Below are 22,081 nucleotides of genomic sequence, written 5' to 3' on the forward strand. Positions count from 1 at the left end.
GGAACTTGATGCTGGCCTGCTGCCTCCACATGTAGACACTGTGCGTGTGAAGTGCCCCATGCCCTGCCTCTAATCCACACCTTCTGTGTTCTTATTCTTGATGCTCTGCCTCTAATCCACACCTTCTGTGTTCTTATTCTTGATGCTCTGCCTCTAATCCACACCTTCACTGTTCTGGTCTTAGCATTTTATAAAATTTAAGCCCAGCTCTATGAATTACTCAGTTAGTTTTCTTGCCCTCTTTAGATACATTAAATACACATTTTACAACTCAGAAACACACTTGATCATTGTCCCTTTTTCTGTCGCCTTGATGAGATAAACTAACAAGAACAGCCTGAGGGCGAAATCTTGAACTCAGCTTGCGAGTCCCTGTTACAGTGTATCATTGTGGGGAAGTCCAGGCTGCAGGAGCTTGGCGTAGCTGGTCACATCCACAGTAAAGAGTAGAAAGAGAATGTTTGCTTGTGCTCAGTTCATGGACCCCACTCTTACACAAGTCAGGATCCCCAGGTAGGGAATGGTGTTGCCCATGGTGGCTGAGTCTTCCAACCTCAATTAACAATGTGGTCAAGATAATCTCCCAAAGACATAGAATTATTTCACTGTTACTTTGGAACTGTAATTTTGCTACTATTACGAATCATAATGAAAATACCTGTTATGAGACCCTTGTGAAGGGTCACTCAACCTGTAAAGGAGTCACAACCCCCTGATCTTGACAATTCCCTTACCAAGACCTTCTCCCAGGTGTCTATAGATCATGTCAAGCAGAGAATTAAAATTGATCATCACAACTTGGACAATATATTTTCTTCTAACTCTTGTTGTTACTGACTTTGCAGGGGTATTGAATTTGTGATGTTTTTATTCCTGTGATCAAATATCTAACCAAACCAACTCAAGGAAGGAAGGGATTATTTTGGCTACAGCTTGAGACACAGGCATCTTGGCAAGAAAGTTGTAGCTGCAGTTTGAGGCACCTGCTCACACTGAATATTCTGCCAAGCAGCAGGGAAAGGCAGTGCTGATATACAAGTTGCATTCTCTCTTTTACTCGGTCTGTGACACCGTTCACGGAAAAGTTGCCACCAACGCTTAGTATGTGTCTCCTTATCTCTGTAAGGCAGTCCAAAAACTCCTATCCAAACGTGTACAGAGACGTGTCTCCTAGATGATTCTGGATCCTGTCGAGCCTGCAGTCTGTATTAGCATCAGAGATGTATCTCCTAGGAGATTCCAAACCCTGTCCAGCCCATAGTCTGTATTGGCATCAGAGATGTGTCTCCTAGGAGATTCTAGATCCTGTGGAGCCTGCAGTCTGTATTAGCATCAGAGATGTGTCTCCTAGGAGATTCCAGATCCTGTGGAGCCTGCAGTCTGTATTAGCATCAGAGATGTGTCTCCTAGGAGATTCCAGATCCTGTGGAGCCTGCAGTCTGTATTAGCATCAGAGATGTGTCTCCTAGGTGATTCCAAACCCTGTCCAGCCCACAGTCTGTATTAGTATCATGGGAATGTTATGTTTCTGCTGGTTTGGTTTTCCTCTTTTGAGGCTGGATCTCACTAAGTGGCTCAGGCTGGCCTCAAACTCAGTCTTTCCACTCCTACCTCCGCAGTGAGGAGATTACAGACAGGCACCACCTTGGCCAGTCTCTATCAGTTTTCTACCGTAGTGGCTTTCATTTAACTTTCTGGCCCATTTAGAACTTACCTGTGGCTGAGTTTTGAGGTGAGATTTGAATCAGAAGTTTTACAGAACAACCAATTTTTTTTCTAAGACACTCTCACAGCTTTTAGAGAAATGCTAGTGGGTGGGATGAAGAGATTCTGGCTCCGTGTTTTAAAATGCATACTGCACTTCCAGAGGACGTGAGTTTAGTCCCCGGCAGGCACATCAGGCAGCTCGCAACTGCTTGTAACTCCAGGGAATCTCATGCCTCTGGTACCCATGGACACCTGCACCCTTGGACATAAAAATCCACATAAAAATCCACATCACACGTGTAATTTAAAAAATAGATCTTTAAAAAAAGAAACACTACTGGGAGCAATCATACTGAAAAGGAAGCAACCAAAGATTTAGCTTGATGCTGACGCTAAACTTTGCCTTGTTCCTCCAGGTGATCAAGAGCCAGCAGTGAGTAGCGACTCCGACATCTCATTGATCATGGCCCTGGAAGTGGGACTGTCTGACGTAGAACTTTCCACTGACCAAGACTACGAAGAGGTGAAATCTTGAAATCGTAGAAACAGACAAGAGAAGACACAGGACCCAGGGGCCCAGGAAGGAAGCATGCCCAGAGACTTGAACTGGATACCCAACCTTCAGTTCACCATGGTAACCCCAGGGCACTCTGTTCATGGGTGGTAACGAAAGCAATATCCAAAGTCTGCAGAATCAGGATGCCGGTTCCCATATCTGCAACACTCTGTGGCCTTGGTGTGGAAGTTGGAAGCTGGATTCCTCCACATCCGTACAGACACGCAGCCGAAGGTCCTGCCGCTGACTGGAAGGAGATCCTTACCGCTTCTTTTAGCTTCTCCCATCTTCCTGTTCTTATTTGGAGAAGATGGCTTCATTCCCCTGACAATTTCTTTTGAAAGACTATGTGTAGTTTACATCTATTCCTTTCTTTTCCCTGTGATGCACTCCAGTCTGTGTCCAGAGGTCCTGGATGCTGCTCCAGTGATCAGTTTGTACCGCATCTCTGAGATTTATAGTCATGGGCTCTCAGTATGAAGTGTGTATGGCCTTGAGAATTGCCTCAGCACCCGGAAATGGTGGAAGGCCAGAGTCTATCAAGTGTCTAGCTCCCTCCTCTAAGTGGGTCTTGATGAGCCCTGAGGCCAGAGGCAGCCAGCGCTAAGTTCTGGACCTGCTGAATCCATTACTCGTTGTTTTCACCTGCATCATGTTGGGCTCCGCCTGCCATGCTCTGTCCAGGGTCACCGTGGCAGCAAGAACTATCAGGGACGAGGCTGGCTCATCTGACTTCAGGGTCTTAGTCTAAAACTCAGAAGTTCCCTGCAGGGCCAGAATATAAATGCTCAGAGAGTGTGTGTGAAACTCTAAGCCTAGTTTAAAAACCTGATACCCCCATCTTCGCAGGGCAAGGAAGATGGCTGTTGCCCTGGTTACCTGCAAGACCTTGGCAGTTTATCAACTTTGTGAGTTCTGTGTGTCCAGGCTGAAGAAAAGATGCAATCGGTTTTTTTTTTTTTTTAAGGTCACTGGTAACCAGGTGTAAGCTTACTTCTGGTTCTGTTCTGTTAATCCTCACCAGCCTACATGGAAGGCGCTAAATAAATCCTTAGCAGCTTGCAGGTCTTCCTGAGAGCACCCTCATCCCAAGAGGAGGATGAGGTGTGATTTGATAAGGTCTGAACCAAAAAGTACATCATGGGGAATTGCTAGATCGAGTTTCTCCTGATTGTGAGCAACAAATAAGATAAAAAGAAAGAAAAACATAATCAATGACTATCTAAATCCACCTGTACTATAAAGTGGTTTATGGTTTTATTCTTTTTGTTTGTTTGCTTGTTTGAAACGATGACAAAAATGTGCTGTTTTTCCAGTGGGCAGTTTTGTGGATACGTGTAGCCTCTACAGAGGCAGAGGTAGCCCCGTGTCACTGGGCAACCAGGAAAATCTCGTCATCATCTCAGCGGTTGGCAAGGTCACCCAGAGGCTGGGATTAACCAGGAGAGCAAGCTCTTCCCACTGAGCTGTATTTGTATATTTGATTTGGGCTTTTCCACCTCATTACACTAATACTCGGGCAAACAGGGCTTGGCCGAGCTGTAAGTCCTTGCTGCCCACTGGAATTTTGAGCTCAGGGCCGAGCTCTCCACTGCTCTTGTGCTGGCTGCCTTCCATGCGCTCCTGTTTGCTGATGTGTGCACAGCCAGGGGGAAGGACCTTCAGAAAAGCCTCTTCTGCCGATGGTCCTGCAGCTCCCATAGTCAATTCCAGCCTCCAGCAGCGGCAAAGATCCAAAGCAAGGACGCAGGTGAGCGCTGAACCAGGGTCTGTGCAAGGAGGAGCTTAGCAGACGACTCCCAGGGTTCCCTCTTTCTTGGACCACTCTCTTGCGCTTCTCCAGTGGGATCTACTGTGAGAACAGCTGCGGCACACAGCAAATGCTGATAGGAAGTCTAAAGAAATTAGGGTAATTCAGCAGCAATGGAAATACAAATTATACTGAAAGCCCAGGGAAAAAGGGTCTGGTGGGCATTTTCCTGTGTTTGATGGGCATCTTCCCGCCAGTGGTCAGGTAAACTGCTGATGACATTAAGCAAGCCCTTGATGTGATATCCTAAGGATGCTGAGTGGATGACGAAGGACCCAAAAGGTCTGTCCTCTTTACCACAGCCTTCCCCGCCTTCTTCCACAGAAAAAACACTCTGACCTGGGGGCCCAGTGACACCCACATGGCAGTGTAGCCCCGAAATGCAAACTGAAAAGACATTTGCAGGCATGCAGCTTTCTGCAGCACATGTCTGCCCCAACTCTGCCCCATAGAAATACAGCCCAAGTCACAAACATTTTTTTAAAAACTTTCCCATTACCCACATTTTAAGAAGCAAAAAGAAACAGGTGAGAATAACTTATTAATATTTTTCTTTTACCCAATATTATTGTTTTGACGTACAATTGATATGGAAAGTATTAGGAAACTATTTTCCTCTCTTTTTTTATTATATCTTCTAAATCCGTGTGTCTTTTACACACACAACACATTTCAATTTTTACTTGCCACAGCTGAAGCTTTCAGTAACCACGTGTGCCTAGTGGCCGGGAGATGCTCCAGAGTCCTCCCAAGTGTTCCTGGCTCTGACAGAAGAAAAGGGGGGAGAAGATTACCTCAGTTTCAGAGAGAACCAGACTCCACCAAGCCACCTAAGCAGAGGCCAGGGGTGTACTTGTTTTCTAACTAATATTGGTTCAGACAGCCTCTACTCACTTTCCGTGAACTCTCTAAACACTAGTGTCCGCTATCACCAACTGTTACTTCTCTAACAAGTTGTTAAAAAAAAAAAAAAAAAGACAATCGGCCATATTGATTTGGTGCTTCAACGAAAGTACACTCTGGTTTCTATGACAACCCTTGAGAGTCCAATTACACCCTCGCTTCTATGACAACCCTTGAGAGTCCCGTGTGACACTTAGCCAAAGAGAATCTTCCTCCTTGCGGCTGTGAGGCTCTTGAGAACTGGAACTCAGACTCCTGAGGAGAAGCGCAGAGAACTGCATACGGGCCCCACATACACACTCATGTGACCTTGTCAAGAGGGGTCTGGGAGCTGTGACTATCCAGCTTGGAGAACAGTGAGCATCTCTCCATTCAGCATCTACCATCACACAGAGGCTGTGGGAGGCAACGAGCCTTGAATTCCTTCCGAGTTGTTTTCAGAATGGCTTTCTTCACCCTGGAAGAGTCGATGCCTCAGAAAGGCAGCATTTGAACACTGACCAGCCCCTAGGGCTTGGCCAAGCCTTCAGTGTCAATTCTGGCCTCCCAGCCAAGGAAGAGACGCAGAATAGAGAAAGTAGATGGCATCTGTACCAGAGGCCCCTCGATATTCAATACTCCACGTAACATCCCTGCCGTGGAAATGGGTCTCTGTCCAGAAGAGCTTTTGTGACTTTTGCTTTCGAACTTTTCTCATCTGTGGGTATTTGTGATGTGGTCCTATTAAAAATGGCTGTGACCGTTACAGTCCCGACAGCCCCGGGGCTGCCACACTTTCAGAGTCAGAAAGGATGCCAGAGTCTGCCTGGGATTCGTTGTCGGCTTAGTTGGTGCTGAAATAAATTTCAGAGTAAGAATTTAATGGCATTAAGTTGTCCACTGAATGTATAGGCTTGGCCGAACATGAAAATTACCAAATAAAAACTTTCCAAAAGCTTAGGGCATGAGTGTCACACCCGGTATAAGGAGAGGGCCCAGCCTTCTGTGGTACTGAGGCCAGTGAGGCGATGACCTGTAGCAGTCTTGCCTTCTCTTTTCTGGGCTTCTTCTGTGCTCTTCTGTGTTTTGATGGCCTGCTTCTTTGTACACTCATGTGCGCACACACACACTTTCTCTATCATACCTCTCATTTCCTTTTCTCCCCGCTATTCTACTCTCTTTCATCACATTTCCTCCCTACAAGGAATATTCCAGTAACAGCCACCTGCTGCTGCTCCCTTTCCAGACTTTTTGCCGGAAGTTCCTTGAGTAAATACTAAGAAGCCTACAATTCCAGAATGCTGGGATCTGCTATCTTTGTTTGAGACAGGGTTTCTCTGTAGCTTTGGAGCCTGTCCTGGAACTAGCTCTGTAGACCAGGCTGGGCTCAAACTCACAGAGATCCACCTGCCTCTGCCTCCCGAGTCTTGTGATTAAAGGCGTGTGCCACCACCACCTGGCTAGGGAATCTGCTATCTTACATAACCAGAATCTATAACCTTCTAGTCCACGTGCCCCAGAAGTAGACTCTGTGGCTCCTGTATCTGACATCCGCCCAAGCTCCTCTAGCATCCATGGACCAATTAACTCTGTCGAAGAGGAACAGGGGTGCTGCTCTTCAGAGGTCGGCTACCTGCTTTCTTGAGCTGCATCTCTGTCCTGTTCAGAGTGGACCAAAGAGCAGGGTTGATGGTTGCATTTCACAGGGGAGGTGGCCGAAAGGACATCAACGAGGGGAGAGAACCCCGGGTCAAAGCAGGGCTGGCTTAGTGGGAAGTCTCTCTGGAAAAAAATGCCCCTGCCCTGGGTTCAGAGCTCATCAGTGGGTCCCAGGGAGAATGGGCGTTTAATAATTTAATATTCATGAGTTAAAACACTCTTGAACTGCAAAGAAAATTGGAATAGCAGAAAAATGGGTTAGTTCTGAAAAGCCGGGCTCCGTCTCTCAGTGATGCGCAGTTCTATTCGCTCTGCTTTGCCCCTAGCACCAAGCCTTTTATAGCAGGGACAGTAGTATTTAAAGTCGGCTAGATAGGCAGCCACTTTGCCTCACTGCAAGTCTTTTGGTGGCATGATGCTGCCCCAGAGCTAATGAAAGTGAGCGCAGATCCAGGACAAGCCTGTCTGTCACTCACTTCCTCTCCATGTCTGCATCCTTCCTGATCGACACTCTCTCTGTCATAATCCTCATAACTGAGCAGCTTTTCTCATGAACCTCAGTTGCCAGCTCCTCTAACCCATGGCCCTGTTGATGCCCACACTCACTGCAAAGCTGTTTGCTCCCTGGCCTCTTGGTTCGTGCTCATTGCTGGTGGTTAGGTGGGAGCGCGCTTCTTGTAAGAGCTCTAAACACAGGCAGACAGAACATCTGCAGAGAACAGAGAGAAAGCTGAGTTACCCAAAGACATTCCTGGATAGAAAGTCTGTGGGTTTGCCATCCTTAGGCCAGCGGTGACCTTGGGGAAGCCAGGAAGATGTGAGGACCATGTGTGCTAAATAAACCAAAGACTGAGCGCCACCCAAATGGACACATGTTCTTCCGCGAACTAGCTGAATTTTCTCCTGATGTTCTCACGAGCAAAAGTCAAGATGGACGTTTAGTGGCTTTGATTTGGGGGGGAGGGAGGCTGCTTCTTGGTCTTTCTAAATCCATAACTCTAAAATAAAGAAACTGTGGCCTTGGTAACATGCCCTCTTCAATCTCTAGTGTTTAGCCCCTTTGCTCCTTCAAAACTTCCAGACAAATCTACCACTTATATTGAACTCAGAATATTGTTTGTTTTCTTTGAAAATGTGAAGACTTTAAACAGCCAAAGAATTTTCATGTATAAGAGCTAGCTCACTAGTATACCCTGCTCTTTGAAGAAAATACCAAATTGTCGTCTGTAGAGCTAGAACAGATGAAGGTCAGTGCCCGAGCTTAGCAATCTAAATTTGTGTCAGTATTGTCAGGGCTGTAGGATGTTATTGTAAGGGCAGAGCGCCCTCTGCTGGAACAATACCTAGATTCTTTCCTCACGTTTATTTGCCATGGGTCTCCACTTTAGCAATGTGTGTCTTGCTTTTTATCCATACCATTCCCTCAATAATGGTAGGATTTGTTAACACTTCTCACATGAGAAGAGAATGTCATGAACTCTAAAGAGCCGCAGGAGACCGCAAGGCGGACCTGTTTTAAAATGTTGCTGTGTTCTGTCTCTGTCTGGGGAGAGGCTTCCGGCTGGGGTGTGTCGGGATTATCAGCAGAGGTCTGTTCCACTTCCTCGTGTGACATCTCAAAGGAAGATCAATAAAAGGACTTCCTCCGTGTGAATGTAAACGGCGTGAAATACATTCGTACGTGTACAGAAGCTTTCAACTTACTCATAGGAAACGATTGTACTATTTTATAATTGGAAAGCGCGGTAGAGGTGGGAGAGGGTGGGGGCATGCTATTTTTATAGAGGGATGACCATTGTGCTTGGAAAACTTGAAGTCATTTTGTATTGTGAAGTTACATTCCATCTATTCTCGGGGTGGGGGTGCTGCGCTCCTTGAGACTCTCATCAGGTGGAAGGAAGAGCTTTCTGATTTGCAGGGGAATCTCGAGCATATTCAGCACCAGATGTGGTACACACATCTGTAACCTGCAGACCATAACCAGCAACTGTCAGTTTTAAAGCAGGGGCACAGAGTAGGATGGCATTTCTTTTTTCTTTTTTTTTTCTCTCTGTATAACACATTATTTATGAATTTTTTTTAAAATTCTACAAAACATGGATTTGCAAGTCTGAAATAATCAAACATGACGTCATAAACCTGTCTCCAGCATCACCACCCCATGAGCAAAGGGACCATCCAGTGGCTTTAATGGTCCTCCCTAACATGAATTATGTGCTTCCATTGGAAAAGGACACGGCCATAGTCAGGATTTTATTGAGCGTGCCCACAAAGTCACGTTGGCAGGTCCCTGGGTCAAGTGCAAGATGGCCCCATCCCTGTGTTTCTCCTCACCTCACAGTCAGAGGACATAAGGTGGACTTTTCTCAGCTTCTTTGTCCTCTGATGCACAAATTACAAGAACAGCTCCAGGTGGTTTTCCATGGGGAATTTTGGGCTTGGAGTTTGGTGGTAGCACGTTCTACAGCCACCCTGGGAAAACCTCACGTCCCCTGCAGCCCCTGCATATGTTCCTGCCTGGGGGGGGGGGGGCGGTGTGTTGTTTCTGTTTGCGGTCTGTCTGCATATTTACATACCTACCCAGGACATTATTCCTGCTGTGTCTGCCTGTCTGTTTCCTTCCTTCCCACCCTAGACACCAGCCCTACTTCCCTTATGCACTTTATATCTCTTTAAACACACAAGAAATTGGAAGAAAAAAAAAACCAACATTGACTTTAAAGGACTTGGTCTTCTGTTAGGAAACGCAGATTCTGTTTGGTTTCCTTGTCTTCTCCGTGTGCTGGGAAAGCATCTGCGGTTCGTCTGGTCCCGGGCTAGGGGTGCAAGGTTAAGGGTGAGAGTTGGAAACATTCACTCAGACATGACTTTTCGTTACATTAAAGACTATAATGTAAATAGGTACACCTGTGTTCTGCCGTACAGTCAAAGGTTATATCAAAGAACTTAACATGAGGATCGTGGCGTCCAGGAAATTTTTGTTTGTTTTGTTTTTTTTTTAATAAAATGGAAAGAGAGCTTGTGGTTGTGCCATCCATATGCCCTGATTCCGTCACCTCCCACCCAGGGTGGCCCTATGGGTACCAAAACATCGATATTCACTGTTAAATCATTATTATAGTCAAAGAGCAAGACATATTAACAACTGACTCGTTTCTATCAGGTAGGTCAAGGATCAAGCACACGACCTCTTCACAGATCTGTACCTTCAAATGAGTCGATTCACGAGTCAACGGCACTAGGCCGGTGCCGTGGCTCAGAGAAGAAAGGCATTTGCTGTCTAGCTTGACGACCCGAGTCAAACTTAAGCCAGAATCATGGAAGGAAGGAATCAAATTTGAACATTCTCTCACGTGCAAATGCACTGTGACACACATACACAAACACACACACACACACACACTCACACTAAAGAAGGGATAAATTAATGCACTAAAAAATTTAAAATGCAGGGCAGTGGTGGTGCACACCTTTAATCTCAGCACTCAGGAGGCAGAGGCAGGCAGATCTCTGAGTTGAGGTCAGCCTGGTCTACAAAGCCAGGGCTGCTACACAAAGAAACCCTGTCTTGAAAACAAAAGTTAAAGGCTAAAGTTAAAAGTAAAAGTTAAAAGTTAAAAAGCTAAAGTTAAAAGTTAAAGTAAAAGTCACCTTGCTGGCCTTTGACCCCCAGGGTCTGCACCTCCCTAGGGCTAGGTGCCTCCACATCCAACCTTTTCTTCTTCTGGTGAACCTACTATCCAGGTTCTTGCACGCAGAGGACGATTGCTGTGAGGACTGAGCTCTTTCCCCAGTCCCCCTAAATGATGTTAAACAGCAGAACCTTGGGTTTCGCTCAGGGTTTGCAAAGGAAATGTAAAAGAGGCAGGACAGGAGGCAAGGAAGGGATGGGATGAAACAGAGCACTGGGAAAGTCTGTCAGTGAGAGGACTGGGGAGCAGGAGGGATGGAGAGAGGGTGCAATAGGATGGGAGTGAGGGGGAGATTGAGCAAGGATGAGGCTGGGGAAAAGGCAAGGCCATGAGGTGTGGTAGAAGAGCAGGGAATGATGGGAAAGGGAGAGGAGTGGGGAGACGGGAGGACAATCCAGCTTCTCTTTCTCTGTGATCATTAGCACCCATGTTAGGTGCCTGCCTATGAGATATCCTGGTGACTGAGGGGGCTGCACTCCTATGACTCATTGCAAACAATAGTCCCATTGTCCTCCGTGATTCAACAACAGACATTGCTTTAACTTTTACTTGTGAGCACTTGCTGGCTGGTCTTCCTCAAGACCCACGGTAATCCTTGGCTGTGTGGAGAGCAAGAGACAATGGCCTCTCCTCTGTGCTACCCAGTATCAGCGAACCCTCTGCTCACCCTGACTACATCTCGGGATTTCACAGAAGCCTAGCGTGGGCGGGATGCCAGCCCAGGCCTCCAGGGAGTGCACACACATGTCTACAGGCATGCGTGCTGGGAGGTGTGGGCTGAGCTCCTCCAGTCCTCGGGCCCTTCCACAGCTAAAGACCTTGCTGAACCTCCCTCTGATCCGAGTCCTAACCTCACCCATCCCCCACTCGGTGCCTCCTGGAACACCCCTACCTTTGTTCTTTGGGATCATTTATTAAACAGTTGAGGGAGAAACCCGAGCCAGCTTCATTGGCAGCCTCAACATTTGGTTGCTATGAGAGCTGTATACACAACAAAGCTGTCACTGATATTATAGATCTTGTGGGAGCCAAGGGTCTCAAATTTCTAAGGCTAAAGCATAACTCGGAGTTTGGAAAAGGTATCCATACTATAAATAAGTGTGAGAGCAGACCTGAGTTACAGACTGGGAATGCAACAGCGCTGGCCTGGGGAGAAGCTGTCAGCATTTGACAAAAGGCCTGCGGCTTTTGCCACCAGCACAATTCCCCAGGAGCCTAAGGAAACCTTGGCTGGGGTTGAGGGAACCAGGACTCATCCTTGCTGCTCCCTTATGCAGGGGAAAGGGAGGTGGCCCATTTCCTTCCTGCCTTTCTCTCTTTTCTTATCTTCTCTTTATTCGAAGCAGGAGGAGAAAAGACTCCAGTCTATGGCCCTGGTTGAGTTCCTGCCTTGGCTTCCTTCGTGATGAACTGTAAGGTGTAATATGAAATCAATTCTTTCTTCCCCGTGCTGCTTCTTGTCAGTGCTTTATCACAACAGTAGGAAAGCAAACTAGAACACAGTAGTGAAAGGGCTTCCTACTTGAAGACTTGTCCTACTGATTTTGGAGACTAAACTCAACAAGAGCTTCAAAACAAATGCATGGCTAGCATGCTCAGTATTGCCCTACTTACACTAGGAGTGCCCAGCAGCACTTGAGTGCCAACTGCTCCAGGCAGCTGGGCAACTCCAAACACTGCATCTCCAGACACCGTGTCATAAGCTCCTGAGGAGCTGCCTCTGCCATCTCGTTCTACAGATTCTGGTAAGTGATACTTAGGCAGTAACTTAGCTGAGCATGCAGCCAGCAAGGGACCATGTGGTCATGTGTCTATTCTTTTTCTTCCTCCTTTTCGTTTTGAGATTATAATGTTTATCTCATTTCCTCTTCCCATTCCTCCCTCTGTTATACCACTCCTTGCTCTGTTCCAAATTCAGTCTTTGCTTATTAATTTCTGTTACATGCATGTGTGCTTATGCATGTATGTATATATTTCTAAATGTCACCTGCTTAGTCTATATGCCACTTGTGTGTACATTTTTAGGGATGGTGTGTTCTTCCCTGGGAAATACTTTTTCTTTAGTCTCAAGATTCCTTAGAGGCTTGTGGTTCTTTGTGCAGGGTTAAGACCTCATGGTCTTTTCCTGTCCACTATGGTGTCTCTTGTTGTTGTCCTTGTTCACTGTCCACTGTGATGTCTCTTGTTGTCCTTGTTCACTGTCCACTGTGGTGTCTCTTGCTGTCCTTGTTCAGTTCATATTTGGGCAGTCAAGACAGTGACATTTTATAGGTGTAGCATTCGACTTGACTCGGAGACAGAATCTCACAGCAAACTCCCTGATCCTCTAGCTCTTGTGGTCTTGCCAGCCCCTCTTCCATGGTGTTTCCCGAGTCTTAGGTGCAGGAGTTGCTTTGTAGATGTATCCGTTGCGACTGCTCTCCACAACTCCAGCATGCCTGCTTAGGCTCTTAAAGGTGGTGCTTGGTTTGGCTGATAAGGAAGTGCATTTCAAGTATGGATAAGGCCTTAATGTCTTAGGTTTCTACTGCTGTGAAAAAATACCATGACCCTGGCAACTCTTAATTAAGGGGTCTTGCTTATAATTTCAAAAGTTCAGTCCATTATCATCATGGCAACATGGCAGTGTGCAGGCAGATGTGGTGTTGGAGGAGTAGCTGAGAATCCTACATCTAACAGGCAACAGGAAGTCAACTGACAGAGTGGGCAGTATCCTGAGCATAGGAAGCCTCAAAGCTTGCTCTCACAGTGACACACTTCCTCCAACAAGGCCATGCCCACTCCAACAAAACCACACCTCCTAATAGTGCTACTCCCTTTGGGAGTACGGGGACCAATTACATTCAAACCACCACACTCCACTCCCTGGCCCCCATAAGCTTGTAACAGTAACATAAAGCAAAATGCATCTAGTCTAACTTCAAAAGTCTCTATAGTCTATAACAGTCTTTTTTTGTTTTGTTTTATTAACATTAATTGTATTTTATTACTATTTTTTATTAATTTATTTATTTATTAAAGATTTCTGTCTCTTCCCTGCCACCGCCTCCCATTTCCCTCCCCCTCTCCCAATCAAGTCCCCCTCTCTCATCAGCCCAAAGAGTAATCAAGGTTCCCTGCCCTGTGGGAAGTCCAAGGACCACCCACCTCCATCCAGGTCTAGTAAGGTGAGCCTCCAAACTGCCTAGGCTCCCACAAAGCCAGTATGTGCAGTAGGATCAGAAACCCATTGCTATTGTTCTTGAGTTCTCAGTAGTCCTCATTGTTTGCTATGTTCAGCGACTCCGGTTTTATCCCAGGTTTTTTCATATCCAGGCCAGCTGGCCTTGGTGAGTTCCCGATAGAACATCCCCATTGTCTCAGTGTGTGGGTGCACCCCTCGCGGTCCTGAGTTCCTTGCTCGTGCTCTCTCTCCTTCTGCTCCTGATTTGCACCTTGAGATTTCTGTCCGGTGCTCCAATGTGGGTCTCTGTCTCTGTCTCCATTCATCGCCTGATGAAGGGTAATATTCAGGAGGATGCCTATATGTTTTTCTTTGGGTTCTCTTTATTTAGCTTCTCTAGGATCACTAATTATAGGCTCAATGTCCTTTGTTTATGGCTAGAAACCAAATATGAGTGAGTACATCCCATGTTCCTCTTTTTGGGTCTGGCTTACCTTACTCTGGATAGTGTTTTCTATTTCCATCCATTTGCATGCAAAATTCAAGAAGTCCTTGTTTTTTACTGCTGAGTAGTACTCTAATATGTATATATTCCACACTTTCTTCATCCATTCTTCCATTGAAGGGCATCTAGGTTGTTTCCAGGTTCTGGCTATTACAAACAATGCTGCTATGAACATAGCTGAGCATATACTTTTGTTGTATGATAGGGCCTCTCTTGGGTATATTCCCAAGAGTGGTATTGCTGGGTCCAGGGGTAGGTTGATCCCGAATTTCCTGAGAAACCGCCACACTGCTTTCCAAAGTGGTTACACAAGTTTGCATTCCCACCAGCAATGGATGAGTGTACCCCTTTCTCCACAACCTCTCCAGCAAAGGCTATCATTGGTGTTTTTGATTTTAGCCATTCTGACAGGTGTAAGATGGTATCTTAAAGTTGTCTTGATTTGCATTTCCCTGATTGCTAAGGAAGTTGAGCATGACCTTAAGTGTCTTTTGGCCATTTGAAGTTCTGTTGAGAATTCTCTGTTCAGCTCAGTGCCCCATTTTATAATTGGGTTGATTAGCCTTTTACGGTCTAGTTTCTTGAGTTCTTTATATATTTTGGAAATCAGACCTTTGTCAGTTGCGGGGTTGGTGAAGATCTTCTTCCAGTCAGTGGGTTGCCTTTGTGTCTTAGTGACAGTGTCCTTTGCTTTACAGAAGCTTCTCAGTTTCAGGAGGTCCCATTTATTCAATGAGGCCCTTAATGTCTGTGCTGCTGGGGTTATACGTAGGAAGTGGTCTTCTGTGCCCATGTGTTGTAGAGTACTTCCCACTTTCTCTTCTATCAGGTTCAGTGTGTTTGGACTGATATTGAGGTCTTTAATCCATTTGGACTTGAGTTTTGTGCATGGTGATAGATATGGATCTATTTTCTTTCTTCTACAGGTTGACATCCAGTTTTGCCAACACAATTTGTTGAAGATGCTCTCTTTTTTCCATTGTATACTTTTAGCTCCTTTATCGAAAATCAGGTGTTCATAGGTTTGTGGGTTAATGTCAGGGTCTTCTATTTGATTTCATTGGTCGACTTCTCTGTTTTTATGCCAATACCAAGCTGTTTTCAATACTGTAGCTCTGTAGTAGAGTTTGAAGTCAGGGATGGTAATGCCTCCAGACGATCCTTTATTGTATAAGATTGTTTTGGCTATCCTGGGTTTTTTGTTTTTCCATATAAAGTTGATTATTGTCTTCTCCAGATCTGTGAAGAATTCTGATGGGGATTGCATTGAATCTATAGATTGCTTTTGGTAGAATTGCCATTTTTACTATGTTGATCCTCCCAATCCAAGAGCAGGGGAGATCTTCCATTTTCTGGTGTCCTCTTCAATTTCTTTCTTCAAAGACTTAAAGTTTTTGTCATATAGATCTTTCACTTCCTTGGTCAGAGTTACCCCAAGATATTTATTTGTGGCTATCGTGAAAGGTGACGCTTCTCTGATTTCCCTCTCTGTTTCTTTATCCTTAGTGTGTAGGAAGGCCACTGATTTTTTGGAGTTGATCTTGTATTCTGCCACATTACTAAAGGTGTTTATCAGCTGTAGGAGTTCTTTGGTAGAGTTTTTGGGGTCTATAACAGTCTTAACAGTGTTTAAAACTGTAAGACTTTTAAAAAATCTTTTAACTGTAATCACCTGTAAAAATCAAAACCAAAAAGCAGATCACATTACTTCTAACATATAATGACATAGGATACACATAACCATTCCAAAACACAGGGAAGGGAGTGCTGTGAGGAAATACTGGACCAAAGCAAGCCCAAAAATCAGCTGGGCAAACTCCAAACTCTGCACCTCCATGTCTGATGTCAGAACACTCTTCAGCAAGTCTGATTTTATCCCAGGGGGTGGAACCAGCCCAAGAGAAAGAAGTGTGCTGCAGTCTTTAATTCAGGGTAATTGGGAAATACACCAAATGAGAGGCTGACCCTATATAATTATATCAGAGTTATTCAAAACTTAATAGCCAAGTCTCCTAGCAAATTATGAAACACCTGCCCCGCCTTCTGGTGCTTAGGTGGTTGAGCTGATTCTCCCAGTAGGGGGCGCCGGTGACCACTAAATGGAAATATTGCCCTGGCATTGGAGAACATTGGTGTATGGATTCAAGTTCGAAAAGTTGGTAGGACAAAGCCTAAGTGTCCAGAAGTTGCCCCAGGAGTCTGTGCAGAATACCGAAAAGGAGATAAAGAGCAGAAACCTGCATGTCCAAAGATGCTTATGGGGCTAGGGGGTAGCTTGACTATACAGCCTTTGTGGGTATCCTTAGGCCTACATAGTGCTGAAACCATAATCCCCTAAATGAAAACCAGATTACAAGGGACGAAATAACAGCAGCTTCATTGAGCCACCAGATGTGTTTCCCAGCAGTAACACTGAGAGTGTGTTCCTGGACGGACCCCTCTGCACTTGTTGATCAACCACAAATGTCTTTTCCACGCAGCATTTCACAAAGTAGGCCAAAGTTTGACCCCTGCATCTAAATGCAGCACCGAAGTCCCGGTTTTGCGCATGCGCATACGCATACACGCGCACATGCGCACAAACACTGATCCAGGAAAAACTATGTAACAATTTCTGCTTCCAATGGGTGCAAGTTCAAAACGGAACCAGTAACTAGTTTCTCGGGTCTCGAAACATCTGACCCCTGCCATGTCCTTTTCTCACTCTCTGCTCGCATTCTGGCTACTGACTGTCTTCAGTCTCTTGGAGCTCTGTCTTCTGCGTGGTCCAGTCCAGGATCTCCTCTACCTACAGGGCCTCTCTTGGATCATCTTCTTTGAGTTAATGTCTGCTGATCTTTTCGATTTCAGCTCGATGGCTTCCCCTTGGAGGAAAAACACTGGCTGGTCTTACGTGCTTCCTTTACACTTTGCCTTCCCCGCTCTGACAATAGACTGATTCTGTGTACCAAACACAGCCCTAAATGGCATTCGGCGTGCCAAACACTCATACTGCGGTGAGGCTGATCACCCGGCCTCCTCCCTAGGCTGCTGTTTTCTCCATGTGTCTCTGTCCATAATATAGGATCTGCCTGAGAGATTCTTCCTAATGTGTGCTCGCAGAACAAATAACCGAATGGAGGGGAGGCTGAGGAGATGCCCAGCGGTTAAGAGCACTGGCTGCTCTAGCAGAGGACTGGGGTTCTGTTTCCAGGACCCACGTGGCACCTCGCAGCTATCAGTAACTCCAGTTCCCTCTTGTGGCATTCAGAAGTGCAGTGCGCACAGTTGGTACGCATACATACTTGCAGTGGAACACTGCTACACCAAATTAAAGATCAGTCAACAAAGAAAGAATTGAAAGAATTAACCACATACCTGCCAGATGCCCTATTCTGCTCCTCCTGTCTGCTCGATGCTTTTCATTCAAGTAAGAGTCCCACCTAGGAGTTAGAGCTAGTCCTGTCTGCCGTTGTGTTGGGTTGTCTGAGACATTGGTGGTGGAGGTGGTGGGGGTAGTAAGCAAAGCATTTAAATGCTAGCTGCACATTAAGAAAAAAAGCAATAGAAAAGAATAATAAGTAAGAGAACATATAATTGTTTTTGAAAATCTTGTCATCTTTGAGAGAGGTCATCAGAAGTATCCCAAGACACCTGTGCTAAGGGGCATGTTGGTTCTTCCTTACACTTAATAAGATAAAGCTGGAAACCTCTTAACTGTAATTGATTCAGGCGAGCCTGGAAAACTCAAGTCCCCACTCAGCCTGCTTGCTGGGACAAGAAATGACTCAGACCAACTACAGAAAGCTCTCATTTGCCTGTCTGTTGTCAATGGGGTCTCCCAGTGGGCTCCTAAGCCCTCCTGACAGGACACCACCAGCGTTTAAGAGCATCCTTGCTCTCACTATAATCCAATCTTCAAAACTGCATCGCACATTTCTTGTTCAAAACATGAACTTAGCCTTGTCTCTACGAAGCGGTACGCAGAGAAGCAAATAGGCAGAGGCAGTATCGTGTCCTGGCCCATCACTGTTCCTAGGCTTCTCTGCGGTGCACACATTTGTATTTATGGAGTCGAGGAAGGAAGGGAGGAAAAGAGAGAGGGGCAGGAAAAAGGAGGAGGGGGATTGCCTCATGACTCTATATTGATACCACAAATTAAATCTTAATTCTTTGTTTATCCACTTCCCTCTGATAGCTACCCATTCCCCTCCAGGTTCCACAGAGAATTCTGAAACTCAAGGACACAGAGAGATGAACTGAAAGTGCCGTGGATTACTCATCTGTCCTGTGCCATGTCTACAAACCTTCCAGTGTTAGAATTTACTGCTGCCAAAACAAAACCCATCCCACACACCCCAGTAGAAGTGAAGCCAGAGGCTTCTGCTTTCTCTTCTGATGGGCTCTCCAGCGAGACAGAGTGGAGTCTGTGAGGTTTGCTTTTCTACTGGAGTCCAGGGTGCTTTCTGCAACATTGAATCAAGTTATTCAGACCAAACTCAGTTTCCAACTGGGATGGATATATATATATATATATATATATATATATATATATATATATATATATTTAATTGTACAGTTCTTTAAAGAAATAGTGCTAAAATACATCTTGAAAGAACCAAAGGAATAATAATATGGAAGAAATTATCAACTGTAATTTTTGGTTTGGTGACACAAACCTGGAAGAGTGGGGCCTAAAAATGAGGCAGACTAAAGTCTCACGCAATAACCAACTTAATTCAAAGCATCAGACAATTTGTACTCTGGGTGTTAAGAAGGTCGCCTGAGTGAAGGGTACAATCGGGAGGACAAGCTGCAGAGCAGAAACATGTTTCCATAGAGACATATGAACAAATAAATAGCCAGTTATAATGAATAATGTGAGCTGAACTCACGCCTGTCTGCTACACCTGGGAGGGGCAAGAAAGCACGATCCAAGACCAATCTGTGTCTTGAAGAAGCTGAGGTCACAAGACACTGGTCCTGTCTTATAGTTTTCTCACCAGCACTCGGAATATCCCTGCCCCCCACGCAACTCCATTCTCGGACTGTGTTCTGGCATATAACTAATATTAGCTGCTTTTCTCGCTGTTGTGGCAACATACCACAGAGTTTACTCTGACTCCCACGCAGTCATGAAGGAAGACAAGGCAGTCTTGTCCTGAGGCAGTCGGTCACACTGCTCCAGCAGTCAGTTTGCAGGGAGCACGGCCATTCACTGCACTCTGTGCTCCAGTATCCCAGCTGCGGATGGGTGCTCCTCACAGTTTGTCCACGCATCGTCCCATCTCTGTTAACCTGGTTTGGAACATCCCTCACAGGCATGCCCATAAGTCTCCCAGTGATCAGAGATACAATTAAGTTCAAAATTGGTAGTTATTACAATCCCCACCCCCAGCACAAGTGGCCAGGGTCCCAGGAACAGAAATGAAGGTGGCACTCTTTCTGCTTTGAGAGTAGTGATCCACCCTAAATTTTGTTTTTTATGTTGGCAACCTTCTAAGAAGAGAAAAGAGAAAGCAAAGTCCCCAAACCAAGTAAAAGACTAATCAAGTAAAAGAGTTTCCCACCGTAATCTAAATTTTAGAGAGCCGAGCCCCACCCCATGGAACAGGCAAGGCCCAAAATCGTATGTAGCCCAGGTTAAACTCCCTGTTGCTTTCATTTCTCAGGGACTCTCAAGCCTTGAATTTGAGTTAAAGTTTTCTCAAACTGGCAATATCTTCATGCATCTTGCAGAATCAAATATAAATCCTTTCAGGGAAAAGTTAATTTCCTACTAGGCCTCAGGGCATGAACCTAATAAATTTTCAAATCGAAGCTTAAAGTCAAAGGTGAGCACCTGGAATCAGCTGTTATCAGCAGCATCCACAGACTGTAGACCTCAGGGGCAGAGCTTCTAAGACTCCACACACATCTGACTATTATGTAAACTAACTGCGCCATGCTCAAATTCTTTGGCTTAAAAACTATTATCTAAAAAGAAAGAGAAACTTTAAACAGTTGCACCTTATAATTTAGACTAAGATCCAGAGAATTCTATCAAACATTTAAAGGAATAAACAGCATCACACCTACAGACTCCCCTAAGTGTATCTAACTCTTGGGAGCTGAAACAGGAGAATTGATGCAAGTTCTGGAATAGCCTGGGCATGCAAGACCTTGCTCTCCCCACCACACACACACACACTCCAGAGATCTAAAAATGAGTTCAGTAAGGTCACAAAATGGGAGACCAGCACAGAGAAGCTAATTGTGTTTTTGTACTGTGGCAGAAAGCACTGAATTTTTGAGCAAAATCATCTGTAATCACATAAAAAAAAAAAGAAAGTTTTCTGGGCGTGATGCCACCCTCCTTTTGATCCCAGCAGAGGCAGGGGCAGGTGTAGTGGAATAATTTTTTGTACACTATGAATATGTCACTTCTGATTGGTTTAATAAAAAGCTGACCAGCCAATAGAAAGGCAGGATTTCCAGGCACAGAGGATGCTGGGAAGAAGAAGGGTAGAGACACCAGGAGATACAAAGGAAGCAGTATGGGACATGCAAAGTAAAGATAACAGAGCCATGTAAAAGAATGTAGATTAAAAAATATAGGTAATTTGCTATAAGAACTAATTAGAAACAAGAATAGCTACTAGACAAGCTTTCATAATTAGTAATAAGTCTCCATGTCATTATTTGTGAGCTGGCTGGTGGGACAGAGAAAGACTCACTACAGGTAGGCAGAGCTATATGAGCTTAAGGCCAGCCTGATGTGCATATTGAGTTCCAGGACAACCAAGGCTATACAGTGAAAGCCTCTATCAAAAAGATGGGGTGAGGGTGGGGGAGAAAAAGTAGGTACAAATAAACCATGCAAAGCACTTACAAACAATGCTATACCTTACAGATTATGATTAAAAAAAAAAAAAAACCTCCAGAGAGGCTGGAGAGATGACTCAGCAGTTAACAGTGCTTATTGTAATTAAAAAAAAAACTTTCAGGGTTTTTGTTCCTTCAAAACAATAAGAGTGTTTTGTTATTTATTTTATATTTTGAATTGTCTCAAGCATACCATTTAGACTTCTTTTCTCGGTTGGTATTGTATCTCTCAAAACTATGACTTAACATTAAATCAATAATAAAGAGAAAAGTGTTGATAGAAGCTGTTCATTCATCTTCTGGCTGCCCAAAACCAGAATAATCACACAGAAACTATATTATTTGTAAAAAAAAGTTTGGCCAGTAGCTTAAATGTCTTTTTAACTAGCTCTTATATCTTAAATTAACCCATTTTTATTAATCTGTGTATTGCCACATGGCTGTGACTTACCAGGCAAAGTTCTACCTTTTGCCTCATCTGGTGGCTAGATGGCTTCTCCTTGACTCCACCTTCATTCTCCCAGCATTCAGTTTAGTTTTCCCACCTAGCTCTAGTCTGCTAAGGTATTGGCCAAAACACTTTATTCGTTAACCAATAAAAGCAACACATATACAGAAAGACTTCCCACACCAGAAAAGTGTGGTGAAGTTTTCATATATTGCTAAAACTGCTAGACAAATAACCTTGGAGGTTTTTGACCTTCACTTCACTATTATGCCTACAAATGTCTTCACAGATCTGGTCCTACATGAGGAAGTACAGTCTCCATTACAGAATTTACAATAATACTGAAACTAAGTGCAATCACTTCAAAGAAGAGTCCTCAGATCATAGTCTGTGTGCCAGATGGGCCCTGGTGTTGTGAATAAAGTTTTATTAGAACACAGACTCATCTGTTTACTCATCATGGAAGAGATGTGTAGCCACAGTCTAGACTTTCTATATGACCCTATACAGTGAAAAAGGACGGGGTGTCCACTTGTAGTTTAGAATGTGGTTATTGGTTGGTAATCTATAGTCTATATTCCTCATCAATGTTTTCACCAAGTCCATCACAAATGGGGAAATAATCCATTCTGTAGGAAAATAAGAAAACACAGGTTTGCAGTTGCTCTGTCATTGTCATGACATAAAGAAAAGCAATTAAGAGACCAAGTGAATGTGGACAGAGCTGGGTGGCAGGCTGCTTGTCTTGTGTGTGCAATGCCTGGAGTTCAGTCCTGACTCCTGTAAAGATAACCGAATGACCTGCAGGGATGCTTA

At 44.8% G+C, this 22,081-nt stretch overlaps 1 protein-coding gene across 3 annotated transcripts in view; it reads left to right on the plus strand.

The window, feature by feature from the left end:
- Positions 1-22,081, plus strand: part of Rnf150 (ring finger protein 150) — a 237,412-nt gene that overhangs the window by 199,163 nt on the left and 16,168 nt on the right. For 2 of the 3 annotated variants that reach the window (XM_041663362.1, XM_041663363.1), the window contains exon 7: positions 2,124-8,353. In XM_041663362.1, the coding sequence (XP_041519296.1) occupies positions 2,124-2,242 (119 nt within the window). In that variant the 3' untranslated portion in view covers positions 2,243-8,353. Of the gene's footprint in view, positions 1-2,123; positions 8,354-22,081 lie in introns of those variants that run through there. The other variant, XR_005975539.1, reaches the window with a different exon arrangement.

The sequence above is a fragment of the Microtus oregoni genome, unplaced genomic scaffold, assembly GCF_018167655.1.
Source record: "Microtus oregoni isolate MIOR12 unplaced genomic scaffold, Mior012 000014F_ref0000157, whole genome shotgun sequence".
Classification (NCBI taxonomy): Eukaryota; Metazoa; Chordata; class Mammalia; order Rodentia; family Cricetidae; genus Microtus; species Microtus oregoni.